The sequence below is a fragment of the Rhea americana genome, unplaced genomic scaffold (assembly GCF_003343005.1).
Source record: "Rhea americana isolate MKP2758 unplaced genomic scaffold, rheAme1 scaffold_184, whole genome shotgun sequence".
Classification (NCBI taxonomy): Eukaryota; Metazoa; Chordata; class Aves; order Rheiformes; family Rheidae; genus Rhea; species Rhea americana.
In genome coordinates this window covers 1,061,931-1,084,743 of record NW_028185972.1, presented here as the reverse complement: position 1 = coordinate 1,084,743, position 22,813 = coordinate 1,061,931, and the positions used below count along the sequence as shown (strand labels likewise).

The 22,813-nt window shown below is 35.8% G+C and overlaps 1 protein-coding gene across 1 annotated transcript in view; it reads right to left on the bottom strand.

Moving 5' to 3' along the window:
* Positions 1-22,813, bottom strand: part of POLA1 (DNA polymerase alpha 1, catalytic subunit) — a 214,148-nt gene that overhangs the window by 25,757 nt on the left and 165,578 nt on the right. The window contains exon 35 of the mRNA XM_085302080.1: positions 21,233-21,329. Coding sequence (XP_085158206.1) covers positions 21,233-21,329 — 97 coding nt within the window. The remainder of the gene's footprint in view (positions 1-21,232; positions 21,330-22,813) is intronic.

The window sequence follows — 22,813 nt, the reverse complement described above, 5'->3', positions numbered from 1 at the left end:
TTTACACAACCAGAAACTCTTAAGATATTCAAAAACAGTTTTAATCCCTGCAGTATTAAAAATGACAGTGGAAAGGAACTGTTGTAGCAAACGCATCTTAAACAGTAAATTCCTGCTTAAAACTCCAAAAGCCAGGAAATTCAAATATCAAGTTCAGATCTCTAATAAAAAAGTATAACTGAGTAATGCACTGATAGTAGTAACCCACTGTAACTAGACTTCATAGGTTTGACTCCTCTTTATTAGGTGTTTCAATTGTATTTCATATTTAAATGGATTTTTATGAGCTCCTGTACATATTAAATACGCATAATTGACTGCAATAAAATGCATCCATAGAGTACTACTACTAAATTAGTTTAAAGGCCTGTCTTATGAATAGAATATACATTCAAAACCAGAATATSCTCCCATGTGATTCACATCATGAAGAATATACAAATGTAACTGTTTCCCACTCAAAAAAAAAAAAAATTAAAACAAATGTTGTTGTATCTATGATTAAATGTCATGCTTGTCATACCCTTATTTTGTGGATTTTAATCTAGATGTTGCACATTTTTCTCTAGAAGAGAAGAATTTTCCCAAAGCTACTGAAACCATTTCTGATTGATGGGACTGAAACTAACTTACAAATGGAAAGCCCCTGACCAGACTGTATTAATTCACTCTGTTATTAATTAGTATCTGTGCGAAAAGACATTTTTGAAAGCATTTCAGATCAAGTAGACTTATCAAAAACATATCTTAGACTGTAACAGGCAATGACTGGTATACAAGCCTCTTCTGGAGAATGACGATCCGGTACATCAGCACATCAGTACTGTTGGAAGACACGGAATTCAATTGCCTTTCATTTACTCAAATCTTCACCATTGCCGATTTGAGGAAATGACTTTCCCACAACATCAGGCATAAGGACAGCATACACAAAAGTAAAACAAGACACCTGAAAGYAAATTGCTCTGTCAACAACAGTCACTAAAACAGGGAAGATGACAACAGACTAAAGCATCTGCTGCTGCAGAGAAGATCAACTATAAACAAAATAAAAATGCTGTATGTGATCTAATTTTGGATGAAGCGTGTGGCTGGAATTAAATACTGTTGCTTTACTTTGCTTATGACAAAACCACATAGCCCACACCCCTTGGTCAAAAGACAACCACCRCATGAAATATTTCATCCAAAAGACTTAATATATTAATAAACAAACCTGTATTTAATAGAGATTTGCCACAACTTTATCATGATTTTTTGCTCAAGTACTTGACAGAAGCTAGCTATAACTCAAGTTATGGTGTAAACTGTTAGCTACATATCAACATTGTAACATCAAATTCTTATTTTTCTGGGAGTCACTCTTAAATGTCCAAKATCTAACTCACTGTCATTTCCAAGCTTAGTCATCCTCACCTACTCCCCAACATTTAATATATTATGAGGCAAAACAGATCCCCAGAGCACCAGGAAAAAAAAAGGGTAAGATGACAAAGAAGCATATCTTCTGTCTTGCCTGAAAGAGAACATGACATACTTCAAAAACAGAAACATTTAATAAAYCCATGCCCATCTTAAACTACACAAATATCTGTCTACGAGGGGCAAAACAATCTATAGTTCTTAGTGATAATATACAAATAACCAGCTTCTTTGACGGATTTCTGGAACTGCTGCCACACAGGGGATTATTTCAGACTTTKTGCAGAGGATGTTTACATCATCCTTTAGAAGAACGGTATCAAAATATTGCAGTACTTACTGGAAGAGACCCATACTTACAGGTACGTATATATACGACATAGCTACTTATCTTCAAGTCTTGTATTAAAACGGAAGAAATTACCAACATGCTACTCTTGCTGGATGCACTCTTGTGCTTTAYCCATACACAATTAAAAAAACTCAGTTCTCTCTTTTCTTCCTCTCAGACTAGTGATCAATCAGTAGTTAGTCATGTTCCCCCCCTTGAAAATTTGAGATTTACAGAGTCAGACATYTTCAAAAAACAACTACCTTTATGAGCTGCTGGTGCTACAGGCACCTGATGTTCATTACCACTATCTGGGACAAGGACCATCCACTTCCCCAGTACCAGTGGTTTACAGATGTTGGTTTGCATGCTCTTTCTTGCACAAATTGTATGCAAGAAGCATCCTAGCATGGTGAGAAATRTCTATTCCTCTGCTACGTAGCAGAGAATGACAGACAGAAATACTGAAATACTCCATGGTTACTCTCCCTAGTCACTTGTCCTGCATACTGACTGCAAAGGAGCTTGCAGTGCTTTCAGTATGGTGCTGACATCACCAATCTCACAGGTATGAAATTAGCTGGAGATGGAAAAAAAACAAAGAACAAAAAACCCTGCCACTGCTGGCAAACTTGTGTTATCTGTTGCTTATTTAATTAGCTTTTATCAAATATCAAGGAATTCAAGAACTATTTAGACTTACTCCACAAAATGCACTAGTAAAGCCACCAAGCAAGCAACTGTCAGTCTAGTGGAAGTTAATAGCTTCTCCAGGAAAGCAAACTGGGTGTATTCCTTGAAAAGCACGCTTTTTACAAAGTGAATGTGACAAACTAATCCCTGCTAACTTCAACTTGCATCATCAGGAAAAAGCAGATGGGAAAACAGTGATGCATGAGGGTACAATACTGTGGTTTTAATTAGGGCACCAGGACACTAAAAAATACATCATTCTGTTTTAACATATTGGCCGATTTCAAAAGAAAATGAAAACAAAATATTTTTAGCTTTTTAAACAAATTCTCTTTTCCTTTCCTGTTCCTCCCTCTGCATTCCTCCCAAATCCTGCTAATTCATCTACAGGGCATTACAGAAGTTGATAAAACACACACCTGCAGCTACTCAGATAGGGGATGCAAAGCATTTCTTCTCCTTGAAGACCCTCACCCATATAGCTTTCTGAGGATTCAAATCCTCTTCCCTTCCCTTTAGTAGTGATATGAGACTGGCCATTCTGAAATACTGAGAGGTCACAGGCTCAGCCACCAACAATATACCAAGGATTGCGAAAATAACGATGTGCTCTTTCCCATCCATGCAACTATCCTCACTACTTGGATGTCATTGGTTTTTTTTTTTCTTTCTCCTCTAGGAAAACGTGTCTACTGATCATCTCCAATTAGTGAAAAGTCAGCAATTTCGAACAGGGAATGTGGGAGATATGTATTCATCAGAACAACGGAAGTGAAACAGGGAAGCAGGTTACTTGGGTACCACAACATTAAGTACTTTCTGACAAAGACTGCATTAGCAGATGACAGGAGATTGAACACATAGCAAACAAAATGCTTTGCAGATTTTCCCRTCCTTGATGTTGCAGTTGATCTGGAAGAGAATGCGCAAAGTCCCTCATGCAGAGATAGCCTTTGATCTCAGTGTACTAACTTGATACACTTACATATCCATGCATGCCTTTTGTCTTCCATGTCTTAAAAAGGGTCTACAAATAAAATAATGGATTATCTAAGGCTCCTCTGTTACACAGAAATATGTTTTAAATGCCCTTCTTAAATCAAGTTTTGTAAATTTTTTGTATTTTTTCCTTTTTCATGCTTGACACTCAAGAAGAAAGGAGGAGGATTATGTGCTACAAGCTGTAGCTTAAATTCCTCTTCGGGGGTAAGTTCCTCTTGAGTTATCAAAATCCCTATATTTACTGAATGTAAAATAGCAGAGGTTGATGGATTTGGCTTTTAACTGCTGAACTCTTTTGTGAGTAAAGAATAGCCATTAACAGATAACAATATTCATCTTGATGATTGTGAATTAATTTTCAAATGGCCTCATGGAGGAAACTGAGCCTTCAGATTTGGTCCTGTGAAAAATACTAGAGGCTCGGAAGAAGTACATCTTTTCTGTCTCTTCTCATAACCACAGAACACCAGTCTGCTTCAGTGACAGAAACCAGAATGAACAGATTTTTAACAGGCTGGTTTGCAAACCTCATGGCAGATTTTCCTAAAGCAGTTGTGAGAGTCATGGCATTCTGTCTCCTCATAGTTAGCATTTATGTCTAGATGCCTTTTCCTGTATCTTTCCAATTAGCTACATACACTTTAGAAACAGATGATTCTAGGATGCAGAAGTGGTTTATTTCAGAACAACATGCTCTTCTCACCTTGCTTTACTCAACAGAGCTCGTAACTGCAGAAGGATAAAGGAAACTACTCCTATTTTTTTTCCTTTGATGATAAATCTTAAGGTGACTGGCATACTGTATGTAGCAGTTTTCCACATTTGGCATCTAACACAGTGAATTTATGAATGACGTTTCTAGTATAACTTCTCTTGGAATACTACTGCCTAAATCTGAAACAGTCACCCTGGACTTCCTTTATCAAAGGGGGGAAAAAATAGAAACACTTCTCAAGTGTGATTGATCTCAACCTAGTAAAAGGAGATTGGATGAGCCATGCCCTAAAAGTGCCTATTTCTCTCCACGGACTGTATAGTGGAGGCACAGGGTGAAAAATTCACCTATAAATGATTGAACTGTAGACCTCAAAGCTGAGATGAACTGCATACCACCATGGGGAGTTTTTTCCACTAGTAACATGTGGTGTGCAATGCCTGCTCTGGTTCACTAAGGCAGTATGTGAACAGCAGAGCTGCTATTCACACAGAACCTATAAATTCAGGTACTCATATAACAAGTTAAGTACATAACAACAAGTTGAATGTGCGCCAGCAATGCACCCTTAGGGCAAAGGCCAAGGGCATCCTGGTTTGCATTAGGCAGAGCCTTGCCAGTAGGTTGAGGGAGSCGATCCTTCCCTTCTACTCAGCATCGGTGAGGCCACRCCTGGAGTGCTGGGTCCAGTGCTGGGCCTCCAGTACAAGAGACATGGAGTTACTGCAGTAAGTCCAGTGAAGGGCTACAAAGATGATTAAGGACTGGAGCATTTCGCACACAAGGAGAACCTGAGAGAGCTAGGATTGTTCAGCCTGGAGAAGGCTCCAGGGGGATCTCATCAGTGCTTACAAATATCTGATGAAAGAGTGTCAAGAAGACAGAGTCAGACTCTTCTCAGTGATGCACAGGGACAGCATGAGAGGCAAYGGGCACAAACAAAAATACAGAAAATTCTACATAAAMAACTTTGGGAGTCATATCCAGTAGTGGATCATCTGTGGTTGCACAGAAAACCCTACTCAGGGAAGGATGAGGGATCTTCTCTTCACTCCTCTCTCCCCTTTGCATCTGTGAAAGCAAAGCATCAGATAGATTTCTTCTGAAGTGAGGAAAACCTTTATATATATTCCCCTACTCATTCCTGAATTTGCTGTCGCTGCCTACCACTTCCTAACTCAGCACTCACTTTTTTTTTTTAAGGCAATGTATATCAGCTGAAAAGATAAAGGTGACTTCTTACTGTATAAGTAAACCTGTCACTGTGGTAATTTATATTATCTTTATAATTGGAATATATTACACCAGAGAGTTTTTACTTTATAATGAAAAGTTTGTCTGACCTTGAGGCATTCCCTAGGCCTCTCTTATTTAGGTCCAATTGGCAATACAAAGCAYATCCACATTGTTGGAAAGTCTTTAAAAATTTCTGAGTATGTTCAACAGTATCTTTTTTCCTGAGTGCCATTTGTGGTTCACACTCTGCAGTAGAATTCCATTTTTAAAATTAAAGTATATACACTAATTTGAATTTTGCTAAGAACCTGGTTTATCATAATAACGGTCTTCAAAAAAAATGTACTATTCAACAGAAATACTGGCCTACTAAAGATATTTCAAAAACATCAGCTTGCAACTGCTGAAGAATCTTACCAAAAAGGAAGTACTCCATCTGTAAAACTGCTGATTTTTGCACAGAAGGGAGACTTCCTCCCAAATTGTATTTTATGTTTAGAGGATGATAAAAACCATCTTTATCACATGCTTTTCCAGAGTCTTTTCTTCCCTTCCTCTCTTTTCATATCCAGAACAAGATGATACAAAACAAACTGTTTTCAAGCTTCTCCAACTCTAGAATTCTTTCAAAGACAGCTAATGGCAATTTAGGACTTGTGCCTATGATTGTGCTACAATTTTTAATACATACATAAAGATCTTATGTAACACTTTCTAATTAAAAAAGAATTCCTCACAGGAAAACAAGTACAACAGTAGTGAAATACAAAGATCTTCCACTAGGATGCAGGTCCTAATTTTAACCACATTGGTTCAAACAACCCATAAATATAGAGGCCACATTTTGCAGAGGCCAATTTTGTTGTCAGGCTGCACTGCAAATTAGTTTCATTCATTGTTGCCTCTCCAAATCCTTCAACATTTCTGTTTTTCAGGATTCTTTCACATTTACTGTATTGTGATCTTTTTCTTTTTTTTTAGTCAAATTTGTGTGTTAAGTGCTCACTTTATACATCTGGTTTGCTCTTTTATTTCCTTATTCTTCCTTTGCATTAATGCTTTTTCCTCATGTGTAATTCAGAACAGGCATTTCTCCTTGCCTTTATTAAATACAATCTGTTAAATAAAAAGCACATAAATCCCTAAGACAGCCTAATAAAAAGTTACCTTAATGTTAATATTTTATCAGGCCCTTGATTATGGTACCAACACAGTGCCATGGATTTTGATGTGACAATTCAAAGTTCTTTACCTGTTTCTTAAGCAAAGATCAAACAAATAAATAACCACTACCCCCATGAAAAAGAGAAAGCTTTAGTTCTGTAATTGCTATGTTACAGAAAACCTCAAATCCTGYTGCAGCGTAACATAATTTTCAAAGTGTAATGCTGAACCACTAATATTGTTTCTACAGTTCAGGTAGAGGCACACAAACAAGTAATCAAAACGTATCCTAAAGTATGAATGTCCAATATAAGACTTTACCATGGTAATTACTTGTTTGTTTTATCTTATCTTGTGGTTATCTGTGGTTTTATCTTATCCTTTTTTCACTTATTCTCATACGATCTTCATAAAATACGAGCACAACGTCACTCTCCTTTTCTCTCTCTCTCTCTCTTTTTTTTTAAGAGGTGGTAACACAAAAGGAATGCCTAAGTCCTTAGTGACAGTCATATACCAGCACCTCCATCCCTGCAAGGGCATGGGTCTAAAGCTTGTGCTAGATCACACTGGAAGCTGATGGAAGATGGAAACGGAAACCTATCACCCAAACGATCTCTGAGCAGTAAGACAGCAGAGAGAGGTGGAGATGAGAGCCTCCGAAAACCCAGCATTCCTGTCACTTAGATTTTTCGAAATCTCTCGCGATCATCATATTCCCCCGCTAAAGAGCAGTTAATAGAACTGAAAGAAGGGGAAAAGGAATGCGCTGGTGCTTTAAGTGAAACTTTATGGAGAATACAGTCAAGGCTTTAAAACTAATTTTAAGTGATAAATCACTGCTATCAACACTGCGCTCCCATACTACACGTATTAGGTACTACACTATAGTTTAAGAGAAACAGCTTACAAAAGCTGTCATAACTTCAACTGCTTCCTCCTTTCCAGTTAGGAGTGCCTTCACCTTTTGAAGCTCAGCTGCAGGTTGGGAGGACTGAGCAAACCCAGAATTTACACGAAGGTGACCRAACGCACTCTGCCACTGCCGCAGAGAGACCTGGGACCCGGGGAGCGACAAGAGCAGCAGCTGGCCGTGCTGCAGCTGGCTGAGAAACCACGCAGGGCATGGGTAACAGCAAGGGTTGCTGGCGGGATGGCTTCCAGCAGAGCACATTTGGTTATGGATGCTCTACTGGTCAGTGCAGTGTCCATAATTCACTGGTAGGACAGAGACCGTGTACGTGAAAAAAACAAAACAAAACTAATCGTAAAAGGTGCCAAATGCCATGATGGAGAAGAAGTATCCTTTCTCACTGGAAAACACACACACCTTACTAATACGTTAACAGCGAAACAAACTGCATATTTTGTCTAAGTGGGAACTGATGAGGAAAACTTCTCATGCTTAAAATTTGCCACAGTGATACAATGAAACCGAAACTAACCTGAACTCCCAGACCCATTCAACATTCCCAAAGGAAMGGACACTTTACTGCAAACGCTGTGCAAGATCATAGCTTCTTTCTTCTGGAAACATTGAGAAAACATTATTTGCTGTGGTTGCTRAAGGTTGGCTTAAACTGGGAACCAGCAGCTAAATCTTTTAGTACAGAGAAGCAAAAAATAAAAAAAGCTTTTGAACTTGCAGTCCAATTTTCAGAAACTAAACTTTCAGATAAAATCCTAGTTCTCTCTCTTTCTTTCTCTCTCTCTCTGCACCTATTAGAACTGCAGCTCTTGTGCTTCACCAAATGCATATCTATTTTACGCACAGATGTTTGCTTGTTTTGCAAAATACTTTTTCATTTCTAACACTGGCCAAGAAACTACATTCTCAACTTCTTAAATTAAATAGTATTTCAAACCATCGAATTATGTATCAAGTTATGAAATTGCACATGATAAACGAATTAAAATCCACTGATTCCTGAATAGAGAATTCAAAACACAAAATAATAATTTTCCATATCAAGATCTTCATTACTACAGTTAAGAATTACTATTCAAAAGTATAGCAGTCACATACTCTTATCAAGTATGTTAACTATATTTGTTTTTGTCATTTACCATTAGATATTTCTCAATAAAAAAATTTTTGAACAGAGGCTCAGCTCTAGTAAAAAATCAAAAGCAGAGTAACTGGGATGATATACTTGTATATGATACAGGAACTGTATAAAATGATACATAATTTAAAGTTTTCCTTTAGTATAACTTTGTCCTTTCCAAAAATATTTAACACAATTTCTGACAAAAATATTAATCTAAAAAACATGCAGTTTAGATAATGCACTGTCTTCTGCTGCCTGTTTACGCACCATATATTTTTACACTAGAAATATGAAAAAAATAAATAGCTGAATGCTTTAATTCCAAGTTCATAAAATTCTATTAATGTCAAATATTATTTGTTTTATCRTCTAAATAAACTGACTTAGGCTGTCACTCACTCCTTTTTGTTCATTTGTTTTGTCTTATTGCACGCATCTCCTGCAAAGTGAAAAATGTCTATTTAAAGATAAGTGGAAATACTACAGTACGTAGCATTTTCATGTCAAAATAATTACATTATTATATTCTGAGTTAAATAATATCAGATAGGAAAACATTTTGATATACATTTGACAGTTGTAATCCTCGCAGGATCAAATCAGCTTCTTCCAAACTAATTTAAGAGCAAACAACTCCCTAACCCAGTCAATCACCCCCTCCCACCCAGCCAAAACCTCCCAGAAGAGAGGGACAGGACAGCAGAGAAGCACATCCCGCTGTATTTCTGCTCAAAGGCTTAGCCACAAATTCTGACCAATTTGTTCTTGGAAGTCAATGGAATGATTATCAGCCTGAATCACAAGATTCGGTAACCAGATTGCTATAATGAGACGAACCTTGAAATAACTAAAAAAAGGAAAAAAAATGGTAACTCTCTTTTCATCTCACAGAACCGCTCCGTATCATGGAACAGTCACCTCTTTGCTAGGAGAAGGACTCCAAAACGGGAGGCGCTGCTTGTGGGGCTTGCAGACGGTGGCTGTGTTCTTGCACACTTTCGTGAAATATGTCCTCCAAATAGTTTCTCATATACTCTTTGCTGTCAGGGCAATAATGGCCACAGCTTCAAGTACTCACAACATTTTCTCTTCCCCACAAACAAAAGGATCGGTTTGACTTAGCTGATACTGCCACATTTTTCTGACGTAAAGATGGCAAAAATGGGACACTCGTAAATCAACTTTAAGCTATGTTTAGATGCTTCTGTCTTACGTTGTCTTTTTATTCACATACTTACACCATTTTTGTGTTTTCTACAGAATAAATATTTACTGTTACGCTATTCTCTCCACAGCCTTCTAATCCATAATCAAGATAAGAATTTGCCATCTATTCCATAGTGAAAAAAAGTATGGCTACATTTTCATCATGTCTTTGATATAAATGCTTTGTCTGTTACAGATACAGAAAGATATTTCAAAAGAAGTGTCTCCTGTACAGTAATTATACTTCAGTAAGTATAATAACTAAAAGAAATTTATTTGAAGTATTAATTCACATCTTAGAGATCAAAGAAGGAGCCTGTTTTTACTAGCAGCGTTCACACCTCATAAATCCATGCGTTTGTTTTATAGGTCAATATAAGTCAAATTGGTTTGGAGACAAATTCTCCTTTGGATTCCTATGTTTACTAGATGCAAACTGAGGTAACTCCATTTAACATCAAGAAGATGCCGGAGCTCCATCACCTGCAGACTGAGGCCAAGTTTAGGAGATTAAAATAGTTTTTGGTAAGTATATAGCAAAGTAGCTGCTTACATAGGGAACACAGGAAAATTATACAAAGATACACATGCATACACAATATTGTGTCATGGAGAGTTCCACAGAAATTGCATCTCAGTATTACAGCAATTTCTTTATGTCCCAGTTTGACCATTTCCCTTCTGCCACAGGGATTACAATTTTCTGCTTTTTTATTACTGATTATTTTTTTACATAACCCTTTTCACATGCATTCTGTTTCCTGTTGCTGAAAGTATTTTTCCCTTTAGTGTTTCTCTTTAAGTTAATATTGGGACATAATAAATGTATCTTTGCTACCATGATTAATGTGAGAAAAAGCTTTTATTTCTGATGTCATTTTGATACAAGTCACTGTGTTATACTTACTATATACTACACTTACTATATAAAAAATAAATAATTACTATACAGGAAATAAATAGTTTCCATCTGCACAGTTTCAACCAAGTGTCAGGACAAAACTACAAAAAAAATCCTGAATATTACATTTTTTCCCTCTAACTTGCAGTAAAACATTTTTGTTTCAAGTTATACTGTTGGACATACACATAAATTTAACACATGCATTATTAAGTAATAAATCACTGTGCAGAAATTAATGTATATCAATATGGCAAAATAAATAAAAAAAAAGAAATACCCCAAGAAAAATCTTGGGCCTAAGAGAAATCAGTTGCATTCCCCAAATTTTTTGTGGAATCAAGGTTTTACTCTGCATATATACTGTCATAAACAACATTTTTCCTATCATCTTCAYACTTGACACCAGACATCAGACTCAGCTAAGCTCAAACATAATACAAAGAAGAAGTTACAAAGATGTCAATTCAAAGTATGAAACTTTACGGAGAATACAGTCAAGACTTTAAAACTAATTTTAAACAAAATAATGATTAAAGACATGAAAGTCCTTCCACCACCTTCTCAAACCATACCATAAAGGACGCCATAAAGGAAGAAAAAAGGATAGTCGGGCTTCATATATAACACTGTACACCATCTTCAGTAGGTCACTGGTCTTTTAAATAACCTCTGGTGAACAAGTAAGATTTCAGAAAGTTTTTAGTAGATAATTACACTTCCTGATTTTGTAATTAGTGGAACTACACGTAATTACATAATAATTATGACGGTAATTACGTAATTAAGATGTATAATTATGTAGTAAAAAACATTATGGAAATAAAAGCCATCAACTGTATAAGCACAATACATCTTTAAAAATAAATTCTGTATCATCTGTTTAAAGCTACCATTTTCCTCAAAATATCAAAGTGATTAAAATCYATCACTGGTAAGTTCTAAAATACATTTCTTATATGAGACTTATCATACAGATAATTGCATCTTTTTTTAAATCTCTTTAAAATCTAAGATTCATATAATTCTTCTGATGTCTAGTCACATGTATGTTGAATGGATTATACAGAGTAAAACTGTTTATGTTTGTATTTCCAATTTCTACAAAATAATTTTAAAGAATTAACATTGAGATCAGAAATTTGGGATCTAAAACACAGGTTCATCAAACCTTAGGGTCTTCTGCAAGGAGCAACATGCTTGTCTTTCACTTTGTGCTACAAAAAAGCACTTACTGCTGTGAGAAGGGGTACTCATTAAAACAATTATCATTTTTGCCTTCTCATTTCTGACTTGCAGTAACAAACAAAATCTTTATTAAGACAGATGAAACCAGAAAGACAGAAAAATGTTGGAGTTGCAATTATAAAAGAAATGATGAAGGAAAAAAAGGTTTTAAAGTATATTTTCTTTTTAAGAGACAGTCAAAAGAGAACTGATAAAGGAGCCAGACCACRTTAGATAGGATATTCTATTGCATAGGCTATCACAAGCTGCTATATAGCTATTTACACAGTAAAAAAAATGACGTGCACGTGAGAAGATAATATTTTTGTTCATTTTTTCCCATATATACAAAAAAAAGCTGTCAGTAGTAGGGTATTCATTTGAAGAAGTCAAATAATCATTCCAAGTCATGAAGAGTCACAAGTCAGTTAATGTTATCTATCTCATCCCAAGCTGCAATACTAGCATTTGAGTGTTTTTAAAGAAAAAAAAAAAAGAAGCCTTCCTTAATCAAAACCATTTTATTAGAGGAAGAGGAGGAGGCACAGTAAATGCAGTTCTAGTCATGCCCCAGATTTCCCGCATCGTGGACGTATCACAACTGTTGTAACTCACTATTTTCCTTCAGAAGTACAGAAAACAATTTACAACAATTCCTACCTCCAGGAGTGGCATCACAGTCCAGGAAGCTTTGTGCTCAAGAGATAGGGTTATAGAAATCTACAGTGTAATGTAGTTTACATAAGATTCTGTAGTTTATTACTACTATAATGAAGTTTATTTAGATCCTTTAACAAAAAGACCATAAAAATCTGAAGTACCTCACACAAAAAGAAATAGAATGGAGAAAAAGAGTTTCACATAAGATACTAAAAATGTTGAACGGATAATAAAAACTGTATGATTATTTYGGAAAGATAACTTAAGATTTACAGATCAGCTAAATACGCACATAYTACTTGGAAATGAGTCAGAAAAATGGCACTGAATGTGCATGCAAAATTATTATTGCTTTTAAGAAGTTAGATTTAAAAATATTCAAGATACAATGACTCAAGAATTGCAGTCACAGTAGTATTTGAAAAAATGTGTTTTCTTCCCCTGTAACCTTTCCAGGACTTTTACACTTCTAGGGAAAAGATCAAAAATTCACGCTCAATTTCTGAATTTATATTTGTACACATTCTCATTTTTTGGTGAGTTTTATGTTTCCAGCGTTTTCCTTCCCCTCCACTCTAACAGTTGTTCAAGCAGATACATCTGAAAAATGCTTAAGACAAACTTCAAAAAAGTTCAGAAATCTTCCTCTGTAAAACAGAATATGTTAAGGAAGAATGAATAAGTGCTTTTGAAGATGTACTCAAAGATTAAATTATTGGAAATTAACATTTTACAATTTCTTCTAGAACAACATGATGAAAAACGAGACTTGAGAGCAAAGGTGGAGAAGAACATTTRTTTGCTTTGATGCAAAGATCACTACAGTGAACTGAAGACTGAGTGACAGCAACTAGAGATGTAAAGCTATCAAAAATARCTTTCTTTAACTGAACTGTACTCTCTCAAAAGAGTTATGTCAAGTTTCAGCTATCATTCTCTTAAAAATAAAGACACAGTGCAGTTAACTATACAACCACTTCAGTATACTAGTAAGTATGTTAAATTATGTACACAATATATAACCCCTTCCTTATTTAGTGTGACAAGTACTTTGTGTAGCCTTCTTGCCTACAGATTTACAAATATGTGGTAAGCAGTTTTGATATCAAAAATTTCCATTTCCTTACACTGGTTTCATACACAATACAATCCTTCAAACTCCATGCCACACACACTCTCTCTTCTCTGAGAGAAAGTCCATACCGCAAGGAGAGAAATATCTCCTTGCTAAAGCACATCCTTTCAGTCCTACCTCCAGCAGTCTGTCTGCCTATGCCTCATCACCACCATAAACACACATATAATAAGCCACACTCACACAAGTAGCTCTGCTAACATTTCTTTTTAAACTGGTCTTCTTTCAAAGATTTGTAAGAATTCCTCTATTAAAAAAAAAATCACTTCAAACTGATACTTGGCACAGCAAGGAATGAACATACTGGGGGAAAAATTCAACATTTAAATTATATGATGCACACAAATATTCAGAGCTGAATTTCATGTTTTTACATCTAGGTCACACAGCCTAAAAGAGTTTCATTTTTCCCAATACAATTTTGCAGTTTATTCATCCATAAAGAAAACCAGACATTTTTGGTGTTTGTATGGAAGGATGAAGTAAGGCACATAGATGACAAAAGTGCAAAAACATCCTCTGAATATGCATTTGGTTTTACGAAACTACAGTCCATAAATACATAATCTGAACACTTGTATTCTACTTCCAAGTACTCGCACATATTTTGAAGATATAGGTCTTCCTGATAGGCAGGAACATTTTATTACAAGCTTTCTCCAAAGCTATCTTCCTCCCATCCTCACTTTCTTCTGCTTATTCACTAAACTGATGTGCCCAGACTGTTAGGGAATCCAATAACTAGGGGCTCAATACTTGAAAATATCCTGTGAGAGAATATACCATAGCATCTGTGTGATTTCTGTTCCTGAAATACCTAATGCACTGAGAACAACACAAGTAACCTCACCTTTCTTAGAAATGGCATGGTGAGACACTTTCGCCTCCATTTTACAGTATGAAACAGAGTTTAATAATCAGATTCCCATTTCACTAAAAAATTTCAAGCACCACGAATAACCTCAGTGACGTCAATGCACTACTTTTGGAATAAAGTTGCAGTCATTGTGAATAAGGAGACTGCAGAATTCTTATCCAGAGTCTTGCATTAAGACATTCTGTTTTATGGTAGGAAGGAGAACTGAACTAGTGACGTCTGAAGTAGATTAGCTTTACTGACTTTATGGGGGCTCAATTTCTCTTCACTTTTAACAGATTTTACTTCATTGCAGAAGGAAAATGATAACAGCACTATTTTTGAACATTTAACAATAGCAATCCTTGAATGGAATAATGATGTAAAGCCTGCTGTACTCTACTTTGATATCCTGATGACGTAGCTATAAAAACACATTGGTTTACATTTCCAAAGTTAAGGCATACAGAGTGAACACACTGTTGTATTTAAACACCATCTGTTTAAATCACAGATAGCCCACCTATGCTTTTTTCCATCCAAATGAACAGAAGATGATCCTGCTGTTACTCCTATTGCTTCTCGCTGCTTTGATTGCTCAACTAAGTTGCAATGTCTGACTAAATCCACAACAAAGCTTTTAAAATCTTTAATGTGTACAGAGAGGCTGAAAACATTTTGAGGATATTACTACTCACAGTGAAACGTTCTTTCCTTTCCCGATTGTTTACAAAATTAATTCAGAATAAACAGACTGTACGTTATCACTAGCATTTGTGAATTAGGGTTTCTGGCAGAGCGATAGTAAAGACTAAATTATTTCTTTTGACCTGATACTAACTCTGCAACAGTTCCTAACTTAGAAAGATAGCAAAGGAATTTCGGAATTTCACTTTGTACAGCAGAAACACAAAGAATCTTGCATAAGTATCACAACGGGTAACAGGTCTTGGAAGAGAGTATACCTAGTTSATGTCACACGTAGACTTTAGACTGGCTTTCAAAATTGTATTCAATGATATTAAAGGCAAATCCAGGAAAACTGGATGAAATACAGGCCAATAAGCCTGAGATCGGTACTGTGTGAATGAATTGAAATGATAAAGAACAGTATTAGTGGACACTTGAATAAATACAATTACTGGGGAAGAATTAATRTAGCTTGTGTTACAGGCCAAGGCCTGTCTCGTAAACTCCACTAGAGTGTTGGAAAGTGTTCAACAAACATGTGGATAGGGATGATCCAACTGATAATTGTGTTTACTYGGGAAACTTCTACAGATATCCATCAGTCTCTCACTAAAATCATTTCAGAGAGAAACAGCACAAGAGGGACTATATAAATAACTGTTAAAGATAGGAAATAGAGTAAGTGATCAGATCTCACTCCAGAGAAAGGTCACCAATGGAGCTCCATAGCAACCTGCCCTGTACTCATAAATGACCTGAGGGAGAGAGGACAGGTAGGCAGGTAAGATACTGCTTTGGCTGCAACTCTGTGGTGCTATCAGGGCAGTAGAGGTTCGAGTCAATGTTAAAGAATGTCAGGGAAATTTTATTAAGACTCAATAACCAGACAATAAAATGGCAAATTAAATTCATTGTAGATAAATGTAAAGCAATATACCTAGGATTATTTTTTTCAAACCTTAACTGCATAAAAAATAGCTCTGACACAACCAGAAGCAGATTACAATAACTAGTTCCATGAAAACCATTAGCTTAATGAGCTGTAGTGCAAAATATAAGAAAAGAAAAAAAGAGAAAAGAGAAAAGAGAAAAGAGAAAAGAGAAAGAGAAAGAGAAAGAGAAAGAGAAAGAGATAGAAGGAATTATTGGGAGAACACAGAGAACAAAGTAAGGAATATCAATTATGCCACAGCGTAAATCCATGGTTCACCTATATCTTGAATATTGTGCCCTCTTCTGGTCCCCCATTCCAAGACATATATAGAAGAACAGGAGAAAGTTCCAAGGAAAGGTGAACAAAGAAATGAAATAGTTTCTATATGTGGAACGTTTAAAGAAATTAGTAGTCTTCAATCTAGAAAAGCCACGAAAAASATGTGGGGGGGGATGCGAGCTAAGTCCATATGGTCAGGACCAATATGGAAAAGTGTGTATAGATCCACTGTTGCTCTGTCTTCCAGTGCAAGAACCAAGAGACAACAAAGGCAGACAGTAGTCACTGGGTTTAAAACAGAAGCACGGGGTCCTTTATGCAACAGGTGGTAGATCTGAGGAAACTCTTGATACCCACTGAACAGATGCTCATGAGTTCAATGGGAGTTTGGATGAACTCGTGGAAGATAAAATCTCTGCAGATTATTAAATGCCATATCTAGCTGAGGAAGTCATTAAGATGGAAATGTTTGAAAGTTGTGAGGGTCTTTGGGTAAAGCATCATGTTCACCTGCACTGTTCTTGTATTCTTCCTTTGGCATTTGCATCTGTCCACAGATAAGAACAGGGCTAGACAGACTTTGGTCTGGTCCCATGTAAGAACTTCTGTTCTTCTATTTTCACGGCATACAAGGAAAGCATGGTCAGCTTTCTTTAGAGAAAACACATATTGATCATCAATAACCCAGTGCCAAAATGAAAGGATGTCTTGAATTAAGTTGCAGAGGTATCTGTCAGGGTGCTAATCAATATTTTTGTTAAAGACCTTCAGGACTATGTAAGGAACATAGTGCATTCCCAAATCAAATTGCAAATCAGATTCTGTAGATGATAAACTGGGAAGAACTATAAGTGTGCTGAAGGACCAGATTAGTTTCTAAAATGATTTTGAGAAATTAGAGATCTAGTTGAAATCTTTCTTTCCCACCCAAAACTTCTGTTTAACAGAGAAAACTATGAAACTATTGTCCTTTTAAATACATCAACTATACAAATACAGAATGGGAAAAATGGATTAGAAATAGCTGTGCAAAATAGGACCTGTGTGTAAGGACCACATTAGCTCACAAATTGAACAGAAGTGAATAGTGTTCTTGCAAATATTGTAAACACCATACTGGTATGAATAAACAGAAGACTAGCCTGCAAAACATGTTAATTAATCCTTCCGCTGCCTTCCAATCTGGTAGGATTTAACTGATAATGCTAAGTCTACTCTGYATCAAGAAGGATGAAGATGAGATAGGAACTCCAGGAACTGCAGCGAAAATTATCAAATGTCTGTAAAACAACAGGCAGACAAGGGGAACATCCTCTCTCACTCTCTCCATCCAAATGCAGGTTTCTAGTTGAAAGAATATTTAGACAATAACAGTCTGGTTTTAAATGTAAAAGACTCTAAGAAGAAGGAGATAAAGTCTATCATCCATGGTGGACAAAATAAGCTTCTGAAAGCAAAATTCACCCTAGAGATTAAGACAAACTCTCTATAAAGTTTTGTGAAGCATCAGAAGACACTAGCTGTGAAATCTGACAAGCTGTAGAAGCAGAGGAGGTTTTAGACCTATCTTTAAAAAATGAGGCAAGGCAAGCAATGGTTTTGATCCTCTTCTGAGGAAGGGAAGCAGTCTGGATGACTTTTTGAACTCCTAATTATTTAACAATATTATTTTAGATTCATTTTGAGAAGTAGTAAGGACTCTCAGTTTAAATGGCTGAATAAACAAAAATCTGCCTTTGTTTTTGGATTTTGAAAAGGCAAATACAGAAAATGCAATTTTACTAATAGTGAAACCAGAAACTAGAAGAAAGAATTGCCAAAAGCCTATGTGATTTAGGCTTTCAAAACCACCATCCCTCCCCCAAGGAAAGCAAAAAAAGTTGCAAAACAAAACATCAGTAAGTATGTGGCTTAGCCACATAAAAAGTAAAGAAGTAAGAGATTGAAGATAGCCAAGCTGAACAAAACCTAAATTAAGGTTTTGCCTCCATATTTGATAAGAGAATAAAGCTGATCACAGGTTAAGGACAGAATGACTTGTGAATGACAGCATGGTAAAAGTTTTTTACTTCCAAGTGAAAACAAACATGAGCTTCATGTTTTTAAGGGGAAGAGTTCGTTAAATTTCCACTTCAGAATTCTGACAAAATTAGAATATGAAAATTGTTACTCTAATACTACAGAGTTTCACAGTAAGTATATCATATCAGTAATATATACCACTAGAAAACAGAACACAGACACCTATGAGAACAAAAGTGATCTGAATAGCCATAAGCAATTATTCTGAAGTTCTGCATGTACTTCTAGAGTAACAGAAGAATATCATCCTCTCAAAAGATGTACTGAAAATGGGACAGAACTGTACATAAGTTTACCAGACTCACTTAGATTGTCTCTTCGAAGAGAATTCATTTTCAAAGAAAAATGTAACATCTAACTTTTCTGGCCTTAATACTTGCTAGAGCACCGTGTCTGAAATCACTGGTTGGTTGAAGAAGGTTATACAATAGTTTTAAAATGGTTAAGAAAAAAGAGAACAATACATTGTTCTGAAAGGTRAGCTACTGAAGAGAATGGAAGGTCATAGCAGCGTTCTAACAATTTCTTGAGAATTACACTTGAAGCTAATTTTATTTAACACTCCCCGGTTAGTAGTGAGAGTCCAAAAATAAACTCATGCTATTTGCTGATTAAGACAGAAGATGAGAAATTATGCAAACACAGAAGATACCGTATTGTTTTTCAGAAATAATTTATCTGACAGAGAAGTCTAAAATTAAAAATGAGATTAAGCAGACCATAATAATAAAATTCAGAATATTAAAGTAAAATAAAATGCCGTAACTCTGAGAGGTGAACTCATGACTCAGAAAGGATAGGAGGAAAAAAATCTCAGACCTCAAGATTTCTATCGTCATCGGATGACAAGTTAATGATATGATGAAGCTAAGAAAATTGCACATACATCTAAGCATGTATCAGTAGAGGTACCTCCAGTTAAGGTATGAATCCCGTGTACAAAACACTGGATAGATACCACCTGGAATACCAGGTAATACTCTATTTCCTCATTCTTAGGCAAATTCAGCTTTGAAAAAGGTGCCAAGAACAATGATCATGCAACAGAGTGCAATTCTTACAAGAAGCTAAAGTAGTTTAAAATTGTTTAGTTTAGAACAAAAATTTGCTTCATTTAAAACAGAACAGAGAGGCCACCGTTGTTTCTAACAATATAGTAGAGAATTTTCTGTAGGGAAAAAAAATCAACAAACATTTACGGATGGACATAAACTACTTGCAAAAAATTAGAACAGGAAAATTACAGTGAAGATTTCAGCCATCATAGGCTGAGTGTCTGAAACACACTTTGAACAGGAAAAGGGGAAATATCACCCAGAAGTTTCAAAATGAAGTTCCATAAACGTGTGATCCTTGCAAGATGTGGTGGTCTGCAGGAGCAGGGGTTGGATGCAATCGTCCACCAAGTCTCTTCTACTCTTTGTCCTTATATTAGGACAAAGTTCTACACACACAGTCATTTGCTTTTAGCTAGCAGTAGTTACAACTATATAACATATCCTCTATGCATCTATGAAGTTTTACTAGATAGAGATGACTATACAGTGTGCTTTTCTTTGGATGTTCAAGACCACTCTGAATTACAATCCTCAAAGCAAATTAGGTCTCAAAAGGATTTAGAAAGGAAGTAAGAGTTTGTGAAAGAAGGAACATCAATACAACAGGTCAAGACCAGATTGTTTACTTATTTGAGCATCTTTTACCTAAGAGGTTGCAGCTACTGTGGCCTTTATATTAAGACTTGTGACAAGGCATWTAGAAAGACTGGGGTTTTTTTAGTCTCTTTCCATCACCTATCCACCTAGMTAGTGATGGAGGCCAGGGGCGGGGAAGGTATTTCAGAGCAGAACAGCTATCAGAATAGTAGCAGCAGTCTATAGCCAGAGCACCTTTTCTCCACAAGCACCAACAGAAGTGCATACAGGATGCAATGAAAGTGCTTGCTGTGAAACAATGCACTTCAAAGGTGAGATCCAAATATAGTTTTTTTCAGAATTCCCAATCAGCCAACCATTAGCCCGCCATTTGAAATACTCTTCTGTCAGCTTGAAAATCACTTAGCTGCACAAAAGTCATGGATCCATTACAGCTTAGATATGTTTTACTTCACAAATGTTATGGTAATTTGAAGAAGACATGAAAAAAAGTCTTCCTAACATTAGCTTAATTTATGTATTTAACAGAGCTTTACAGATAATTAGTGTTACAGCTTTTCTTGTGCCATCGTTTTCTCCCCGTTAGATATTAATTATGTTAGATAAAAAGGGCCTGTTAGATATTAATAGTTGAACATAAATTTTAATTAGCCATTTTCAAGAAATGATACATATTTTTAATTAATCTGTTTACTGAAGTTACCATGTCCTTCCAACTTCACGCAAAGACATTTCTTTAACAGTGCAAGAAAAGTGMTTTTTCCAAAGCACAGCTGCATCAAAAGAATAAAGGAGACATACAACATACTCTTGAATTAGTTATTCCAACACAACGCACTCCTCTTGCAGAGAATTCCTAAATTCACACTATCTTCTACTTTCTGGTTTATGTTACAGACTAGTAGTTTAGATCTAAGGAGCAAAAATGTATAGCTCTAGCTTCTAGAAGACAAGTTGCAATTAAACTATAGTTAATTAAAAACTTAAACTTACCTTTATCGTCTTCAGCAATCACTTTATCCATTGCATACTCCACATCAAAAATGTACCGGTAAAAGCAGAGCTGGGTGTACAGGGCCTTATCAGAATACTGTAATATAAAAAAATAGTAATTAAAAAAAAACATTCCAAGAAAAGTGTGTTTCTTGCATCCATTTCTATGTGCAATATCAAAAGGCAATTATTTCTGTGCTTTTCTAACAGATTTTATGCTCTGTTCATATCAGATTTTTATGTTATTATTATACTGCAAAATCTCTTTACTACATGTTTCTATACACTTTTTATCACAATTTAAACCAGACATTTATATAAACCATACTAAATTTAACCATTTTCCTACATACATAATGGCATGCCATAATGATGTTCCAGGAGCAAAATGAAATTCATGAGAATGACAGGACAAGGGAGCAACTTATTCCTAATGCCCGAGTATACTGTACAATAGCATGATCTCAAAAAAGAAGAAGAGTTAATATGTACTTCTGATGAATACAGGTGTTTGGCTGTATCTCCCTCCCCCCTCCGCCCCATACACACACACACAGCTGTGACATAAATTGTGAACATGCCATTCAAATAAGAACAGCTGCATACATACCTTTAAAGACTATGTCACTATCTTGCTCTACACATCTGTGAAGGCTACTGCATGTAAGTAATCACACATTTGGTTCAAAAATCTGCAGGTGTGTACATGTGGAATRTCATATTCAATTAAATGCTCTGCATGTCACTGATGTCAAGCCTCTGCTATTTCTCCAGTTCAAAAGTACATGCTTGTATGCATTTATATCACTGTTGCCATTCTATGTGCCAGAAAATTGCTTGGATAGTCATGAGATAGCTCTACCTTGACCACTCTACAACTAAAGCGTTTCAAGTTAATCTTACTGAACTCTTACTCAATAAAACCACATTCAAGGCTCTGTTTGATACTAGGGTTCAAATATTGGCCAGTTGAAGACTTGTGCTCTAAAAATCAGTAATTAAGAATGAAATATCCATAACTGCATCAAATATAGAAGCAGTGTCCATTTCAGTATGTTTCAGGTACATGCAGGCATGTATGAACTCTTGGAAGATTTTCTCGATGAGCTATAAAACCAACAAAGGTTGTAGTTAGATTAACATCAAACTGCTGTTCAGTATGCTACAAGGAATGAGACTGCAAATGCAGTGGAATAATAACTGATAAACTACTTAGGTTTATTGGAATCCTGTTTTAACTTAGCTTTTCATGTTTCTTCTCAATCAAGTCAAGTTTTGTTATTAAATTCAGCTAATCTTACACTTCTCCTGACACATAATAAAGCATCTGTAACTATTAAACAACTCATGTTGAGACATTTGACAACTATTACTCCTGTTTATTTTTTAAAAATATTTTAACATTATATTTTTTTCCACTTCATGTGAACCTATTTTAAAAAAAGACACACAGAAGCTTATTTTATTCCTTATTAGCTATTCTACGATATGCATCATCATTATACTATTATACACCAGTTATTTTTAGTAAATCCTGATTACTGCTTCCTGAAGAAGAAAAAAGGAGGACGACAGCGATTA